At 45.9% G+C, this 7839-nt stretch overlaps 3 protein-coding genes across 3 annotated transcripts in view; 1 reads left to right on the top strand and 2 right to left on the bottom strand.

Annotated features, from left to right (window-relative positions):
• Positions 1 to 1509, top strand: part of c1qb (complement component 1, q subcomponent, B chain) — a 3510-nt gene extending 2001 nt beyond the window's left edge. Inside the window, exons 4-5 of the mRNA XM_056606155.1 lie at positions 338 to 455; positions 1274 to 1509. Of these exons, the coding sequence (XP_056462130.1) occupies positions 338 to 455; positions 1274 to 1483 (328 nt within the window). The 3' untranslated portion in view covers positions 1484 to 1509. The remainder of the gene's footprint in view (positions 1 to 337; positions 456 to 1273) is intronic.
• A 1233-nt stretch (positions 1510 to 2742) lies between these two features.
• Positions 2743 to 4938, bottom strand: LOC130402347 (protein ATP6V1FNB). The gene is made up of 4 exons (XM_056606498.1): positions 4712 to 4938; positions 4158 to 4272; positions 3924 to 4026; positions 2743 to 2911 (listed from the first exon to the last, which is right to left on the bottom strand). The coding sequence occupies exons 1-4, from the start codon at positions 4936 to 4938 to the stop codon at positions 2796 to 2798; spliced, it is 561 nt and encodes a 186-aa protein (XP_056462473.1). The 3' UTR covers positions 2743 to 2795.
• A 1471-nt stretch (positions 4939 to 6409) lies between these two features.
• Positions 6410 to 7839, bottom strand: part of LOC130402499 (filamin-B) — a 36608-nt gene continuing 35178 nt past the window's right edge. The window contains exon 50 of the mRNA XM_056606689.1: positions 6410 to 7631. Within this exon, the coding sequence (XP_056462664.1) occupies positions 7444 to 7631 (188 nt within the window). The 3' untranslated portion in view covers positions 6410 to 7443. The remainder of the gene's footprint in view (positions 7632 to 7839) is intronic.

Raw genomic sequence — 7839 nt, 5'->3', positions numbered from 1 at the left:
CCCCCCCCAGACCGGCCAATCACCTCCAACAGTTACCGTCGTCACCTCCCCCCCCCCCACCCCCCAGACCGGCCAATAACCCTCAACAGGTACCATCCCCACCCGAGAGACCGGCCAATCATCTTCAACAGGTAGCCCCCCCCCCCCCCCCCCCCCCCAGACCGACCAATCACCTTCAACAGCTAGCCCCCCCCCCCCCTCCAGACCAACTAATCCCCTTCAACAGGTAGGCTCAGAAGTGAACTATACCAGGACAGGTGATGTCTAGCCTGCTGTATATATTATATTGTGTGTTAATATTAATATTGTGCATGCGTGCGTATGTGTGTGTTGACAGGGATGTAGTCCCTGATCTGGACACTTCTCTGAAAGGAGAAAATCTGACCCATGGAGTGTTTTCATGCAAGATCCAAGGCGTCTACTTCTTCACCTACCACATCTCGGCCAAAGAGCTGGTAACCTGCTATAAAAGCTGTCTGCCTGTGTAGCTGTTTGTCTGTCTGTAGGTCAGACCAGCTGTCTGTGTGTATAGCTGTCTTTCTTTCGTTCTGTCTGTGTCTCCAGATATTCTGTCCGTCTGCCTGCCAAGCTGTATGTCTGTATGTCTGTCTGCCAAGCTGTATGTCTGTATGTCTGTCTGCCCGTACGCCTCTCTGACTCACGATTGAGTGGAACCAAATCCACGACCCAGCGACGCAGACAAGGTGTTGGCAATCCTACCAAGTTGTACTGTAGGCATAAAGGGGCAATGGGATTTCAGGACAGGCAGACAGGTAGACAGGCAGGTAGGCTGAACTCAGGGAGAACAGGGTAAGCACAGGTAAGAGAATAGGGGGAATAGGGAATACTTGGATTTTACTAAAATATTTACCTAAAAAACCGAATTCATGTACTGCATGCTGATGATGCCAACAGGTGTGTGTTGCCAACAGGTGTGTAGGCAGAGTAAGGGGCATGGATGATGAGACTGGGAGATGGGAACTGGAAGTCACACACCCACCCCACATGCACATACATCCAGACACCGAGAGAGAGACAGAAGTGATATCCTGTTTCTATCGGCTAGGCGATAAAACTGTATCTATCTGCTAGGTAAAAAACTGTTTATATTGGCAAGGAGATAACCCTGTTCCTATTGTGGATAACCCTGTTTCTATTGGCTAGGAGACAATCCTGTTTCTATTGGTGATAACCATGTTTCTATTGGTGATAACCCTGTTTCTATTGGTGATAGCTTTGGTTGTATTGGTGATAACCCTATATCTATTGCTAGGTGTGTCTGAAGCTGATGAAGGGGACAGAGGCTAAACTGAGCCTGTGTGATTCGTCGTCGTCCCACCTGGTGACGTCGGGCTCGATGATCTTTGAACTAGCGGTGGGGGACAAGGTCTACCTGCAGCCCACCCAGCACAACAAGATCATCACCAGCCCCCAGCTGGCCGATAACACCTTCACTGGGATGCTGCTGTTCCCCAGCACCTAGCCCAGCCCCTAGCCCAGCCCCTAGCCCAGCCCCTAGCCCAGCCCCTAGCCCAGCCCCTAGCCCAGCCCAGCCCAGCCCAGCCCAGCCCCTAGCCCAGCCCAGCCCAGCCCAGCCCAGCCCCCAGCCCAGCCCAGCCCAGCCCAGCTCAGCCTAGTACCCACACACCGGCTAAACTGAACCAAGCCACAATTCCATCAGATAACGAGACAAACTACAGCAGATGCTTACTGTCATATTGGTTGGAAAATGTCAATAAAGTCTATCGCTGTTTTAAACATGTTTCCAAGGCTATTGTTCCACACTGTTACCAATTACTCTACTATCACCACTTTAACTGCCATCACCCCAACCATCAGCACCACTGCCACAACCACATGACCACTATAACATCCCCGCCACCACAACTACCACCATCACAACCATTATTACCCCTACCACCACCAGAATGACCGCCAACATCAGCGCAAAAACTATCGACACCACCACCACCGCCATCATCACCCTTTTTGTCCAACAAATATGCATAGGTGGGAGTGAGAACAATCAAATGCAATCGAGATTTGCGTCGCTAGTGACATTATTTTTTTATTGCACCGACTTACAGTCCAGAGTAGCTATCGGAATATCGTTTTATTAACAGTTACTAGTGGTATTATTAACAGTTACTAGTGGTATTATTAACAGTTACTAGTGGTATTCAGGCGGGAGCACAAGCCAGTTGATTGAGAAGTTTTTTGAGGACACAAAAATGCAGAAACATGTGTGTCATGTGTGTTAGGTTTAAGCCTGTGTGTGTGTGTGTGTGTCTGTGTGTGTGTGTGTGTGTGTGTGTGTGTGTGTGTGTGTGTGTGTGTGTGTGTGTGTGTGTGTGTGTGTGTGTGTGTGTGTGTGTGTGTGAGTGTGCGTATGCGTGTGCACGTGTGTTATCCCGTCAGGTCAGTGTGTGTGTGTGTGTGTGTGTGTGTGTGTGTGTGTGTGTGTGTGTGTGTGTGTGTGTGTGTGTGTGTGTGTGTGTGTGTGTGTGTGTGTGTGTGTGTGTGTGTGTGTGTGTGCCTGCCTGCCTGCCTGCGTGCGTGCGTGCGTGCGTGCGTGCGTGCGTGCGTGCGTGCGTGCGTGCGTGCGTGCGTGCGTGCGTGCGTGCGTGCGTGCGTGTGTGTGTGTGTGTGTGTGTGTCTGTGTGCGTGAGTGTGTGAGTTATCCCAGCAGGTCAGTAGTTGGGTCGGGTGTGTGTGTGTGTGTGTGTGTGTGTGTGTGTGTGTGTGTGTGTGTGTGTGTGTGTGAGTGTGAGTGTGTGAGAGAAAGAGTGCGTGTGTCATCCCAGCAGGTCAGTAGTCGCAGGTCTGTTGAAGACTCCGTTCCTGCAGTAGAACGTGTTCTTCACCACGGCTGAACGACCGTTGGCAGGAGACCCACACACACTGAAGTCACCTAAACACACACACATTTCTTTATCAATAGATAAAAACACACTGTAGACACCTATACAAAAATATGTACATGTAATGTTACAATACATAGGCACGCATTGTAGTAACCTACACACACACACACACACACACACACACACACACACACACACACACACACACACACACACACACACACACACACACACACACACACACACACACACACATATATATTCGTCAATGCATAAACACACACTGTAGTCAACTACACACACACACAAACATCTCTATAATCTTTATTTGCGCATGGCAGCCAAATAACTTTTAAAGGTGTAACGTGAAGGATTATGAGTTTCACACATACAAAAAATGAACAATTATTAACAGAATGAAAAGAAATAAGAGTTTTGAACAAGCTATGTCTATGTACTGTGTTTGGGATATATTTACTTATGTTAGCAGCTAGCCCAGCTAGCACCGGCCAATAACGTGTTGTAATACCACTTTGTACCTCAAGAGGTCACTGCAGCATCCAGTCTGCCCTCAGTCCAACATGAGAGGTTAAAGAGAAGTTGCCCAGAGGGGGTATTCTTACCTCTTGAAAATCACAGAAATATAACAAATGATAGAAATAGTAGCGAGAAATTAATTAACATTGTCGTGTATTTCCATAGCTGGAGACCGCTCTTGGTGAAAAAAGCAATTAGGTTTGGTGCTGAACTCGAAATGTTTCATCTAGACTGGTAAATAAATAGCTTATTTACCTCCACATGCCAAAAAAATAGGGTGCCAATTAAATTCGGCATGCTATTTGTTTTGAGGATTTATTTATGAAAATCTTACACATTACACATTTACACCTTTAATGTTTGTGAATTAATGCTATTCTATGGTGTTTGACCAGTTTAGAGACTGCCGTCGTGAATCTGACTGATTTTCCAGAATTCAGGTGAGGCCAGGTATTTCTTTTGTGGGGGGCGGTGAAAAATGTGATGAAAAAAGATATCTGTAGCCATGTTTCTGTCTCTCACCCAATCTCCATCCGTACTCCCAGGACGAGATGAGAGGAAACTCAAATTTCTCTTCCGGTCTCATCTGGCCCCGCCTCCTCAGATACAGGCCACGCCCCGTCCCCTGCCAATCACCATTTCAAACATTTAAACGTTTGTGTGTGTGTGCGTGCGTGTGCGCGTGTGTGTGTGTGTGTGTGTGTGTGCGCGTGTGTGTGTGTGTGTGTGTGTGTGTGTGTGTGTGTGTGTGTTTACATAGTGGGAGGAGCCCTGGTACAGGACCTCTCTGGTCTGGGGGGAGGGGGGTCTCATCAGAGGGGGGGCAGAGGTCCTCTCGGTCACCGTGGGAACAGGCGGCAGCCGGGGAGTCCTACGGTGTCGGCACCATGCACTGTGTTACTATGACGCCCACTAAAGTCCCATAATAATCAGGATGAAATGTTCATTTATTTTCTAAAATATGTTCAATGAAGCATTTCCAGACGGTCCTCATTTACAAACTGGTGGGTCGGTGTACTGGACTGTGATAGGTTCACTCTAGTGGTGAAGTCTCATGATTATCAACCAGGAACCCCGACAGACACGTCGCCATGGTTGTGTGTAACAAAAATAACCACAAACTGACACCACGTACGGCAAGCCCACACCAAAGGTGCTCAACTATTGAAATAACAGGGGTCTGCTTGTCTAGACCTGTGATTCCTGTTGTGTTGTTGTTCTATTCATGTGTTCAGTCCCCCGGGGTCCAGGGTTAGGGTGAGGGGGTTTCTCCCCTGGTGTACTGGGGTCAGGGGTCAGCGTGTGTTCACCTGGTCTTGGGGGGCAGCTTGGGGGTCTGGTCTGGCTGTGGGGTTGGTCCTGGGGTGGGTCCTAGTGGAGGTGCCGGTGGGGGTCCGGGTGGTGCGGGGGCTGGGGTCTTGGAAGAGAGAGGGTATTCCTTAGCATAACGAGACCTCCAGGCCAGCCGGGTCATCGTCTCCTTGGTGATCTGCTCCCGGTAGCAGTTCTGCATCTGGGTGGTCATCAGAGTCCTCATCGCCTGAGAGCAGAACAACCTTCATCATTATCCTCATCATCATCATCAGAGTCCTCATCGCCTGAGAGCAGAACAACCTTCATCATTATCCTCATCATCATTATCATCATCATCAGAGTCCTCATCGCCTGAGAGCAGAACAACCTTCATCATTATCCTCATCATCATCATCACAGTCCTCATCGCCTGAGAGCAGAACAACCTTCATCATTATCCTCATCATCATCATCATCAGAGTCCTCATCGCCTGAGAGCAGAACAACCTTCATCATTATCATCATCATCATCAGAGTCCTCATCGCCTGAGAGCAGAACAACCTTCATCATTATCATCATCATCATCAGAGTCCTCATCGCCTGAGAGCAGAACAACCTTCATCATTATCATCATCATCATCAGAGTCCTCATCGCCTGAGAGCAGAACAACCTTCATCATTATCCTCATCATCATTATCATCATCATCAGAGTCCTCATCGCCTGAGAGCAGAACAACCTTCATCATTATCCTCATCATCATCATCACAGTCCTCATCGCCTGAGAGCAGAACAACCTTCATCATTATCCTCATCATCATCATCATCATCAGAGTCCTCATCGCCTGAGAGCAGAACAACCTTCATCATTATCATCATCATCATCAGAGTCCTCATCGCCTGAGAGCAGAACAACCTTCATCATTATCATCATCATCATCAGAGTCCTCATCGCCTGAGAGCAGAACAACCTTCATTTTTTTTTTTTTAACCTTTATTTTTCCAGATAAAACATTAAGAACAGTCATCATTATCCTCATCAGAGTCCCCATCTCCTGAGACTAGAACCACCTTCATCATCATCATATTCATCAGTCCTCATCTCCTGAGACCTGAATAATCTTCATCATCATCAGTCCTCATCTCCTGAGACCTGAATAATCTTCATCACCAACCATCTTCCTCATCCCATGCTTGTATTTGTAAAGGCCGTCTGTTGATTGAATCTTCTCCTCTCGTTTAAATGCTGTTACCGTTTTAACTTATTGCATTCCATTCAATATAATAAACTTTGGCTGATATCCATGTAGGAAATGTGCTGTATAGACAGTATAAAGGGTATTAGAATTGTTGATTATTATTGATATCAGGGCAACCTGATATCAGTCTATAACATAGTTCTGGAGCTCAAGATCAAAATAACTGTTTAGAACAAGACCTCTAGATGGTGGTTGCCTGGAGTAGATTGATTTACCAGACACTTTGCCTATTCTACCAGGTCAAACTAGCTTATTAGAACAACTTCCAGATAATGGTTACGTGTAGCGTAGACTAACTTATCAGACCGGTTGACTATTTTAGCAGATCAAACTAGATGTTTAGAATTATATCATAGCTATTATGCGAAGACTTTTTAGAAAAACAAACAAATCTTCATAATACAGCCCTCTATTCAAGATAGTAGATATATGCTACCTGTTATAGGTCCAGCCGAAACCGGTACGGACAAGGTCTGCGTCTTGTGGAAGCCAACTGGATCAGATGACACCACTGTGGAGGGAAGCCAGGAAACCTGACCTACAACGGGGCCATTGTCCCTCTCTCTTGCACACACAGAAACACAAAATACCTGCCTCTTTACTGGAGACCATGCTTATTCACAATGTTCAAGGAACATTACAAGAAAGACACAAAGTCCAAAGCTCATGATCAAATTTTATTCCAGTTCAGGTTATCAAATTACATTCATATTAATCACATTTAAATTATGCAGTCATAATCCCAAAATCACTTCCTCCTCCAAAGTTCTCCAGTTGACGGTATAGATATCACCAGGTGAACACAATATGGTCCCATGATGACATCATCTGGGCGGGTGATGTCAAATGCCCAGAAATTGGCCATTTGACAAATAGCCAGCTGATGTCGACGCTAGGATGTGTTACATCTTTTTGAAGTTATGCAATGCTCTCATGTAGCATTACAAAGAGAGTGATTAATTATGGCAACATTTCCATCAATTAAGATACAAAATAAAAAAATCAATAAATCAATGTTTCTAACGGAGATGATTAACAGAATAACAATATCAGTAGTAACGAAAACATAAAACGACAGGAGAACTGAACAGCGTTTTTCAATTCGCCCTGTTCCACGTACTTGTTTAATAGTGACACCACTAGATATTTAACTTATTCAGAAGCAACACCACTAGCGAGTACACCTGCTTATCAGCTACACCGCTAGCTAGTCAACATATCAGCTACACTAAAGGAATGATCATCATGGAATGATGTCAAAGAACAGCAAGGCATCATCAAGTATAAAAGTGCAATCATTTAATTCCAAGCAAAGTAAAGGCATCATGAAAATTCATGGTGCTCGATTTTTGTACACATATTTTTTAGGTTGTCACAAAAAGGCAAACTTTTGTTTGTATAATATGCTTATTTATTTTGAAAGAACTTTCCAGTGCGCTTGAAGCATGCAGAATGACAGACGGCTCGGTGGCGGAGGAGACGGCAGTGCATTAGGGGACCGTGACTTGGAAGGGGGAGCCGGGGATGTGGTCGTCCCCCCATTTTACGGCCAGGACATAGCTGCCTCGCTCCTTGAGCAAGTAGCTGATGTTGTATTGACCGCTGCCTGCATGTTTCACCAGCACCTCCTCGCAAGGGATCAGAGGCCCCCGGACACCCACCATCAGCATGTTCTTACCTGGGGAGGGACACAGCTTTAGTCGGCCTCAGAGTGGAGCATATTCCTCCAAAAATCAACAATACATTCTGGACACAATAAAATAAGACGGTACAGGAAGATAATCAAAAATATTAAAAAAGGTACTGAAGTACCTCAAAGTGATCAATAAAGGATTAGCATTATCGTCTCCTACTTTATCATGCCATTAGTATTTTATTATGTCATT

The sequence above is a fragment of the Gadus chalcogrammus genome, chromosome 13, assembly GCF_026213295.1.
Source record: "Gadus chalcogrammus isolate NIFS_2021 chromosome 13, NIFS_Gcha_1.0, whole genome shotgun sequence".
NCBI classification, from domain to species: Eukaryota; Metazoa; Chordata; class Actinopteri; order Gadiformes; family Gadidae; genus Gadus; species Gadus chalcogrammus.
This window is presented reverse-complemented; position numbering and strand designations above follow the sequence as displayed.

Coding starts and splice junctions, on each gene's coding strand:
- LOC130402347 (XM_056606498.1), bottom strand. CDS start 4,938: ATGAGGACTCTGATGACCACCCAGATGCAGAACTGCTACCGGGAGCAG. Junction 4,273..4,711: donor AAGCTGCCCCCCAAGACCAG/GTGAACACACGC, acceptor CCGACACCGTAG/GACTCCCCGGCTGCCGCCTG. Junction 4,027..4,157: donor ACCAGGGCTCCTCCCACTAT/GTAAACACACAC, acceptor GGTGATTGGCAG/GGGACGGGGCGTGGCCTGTA.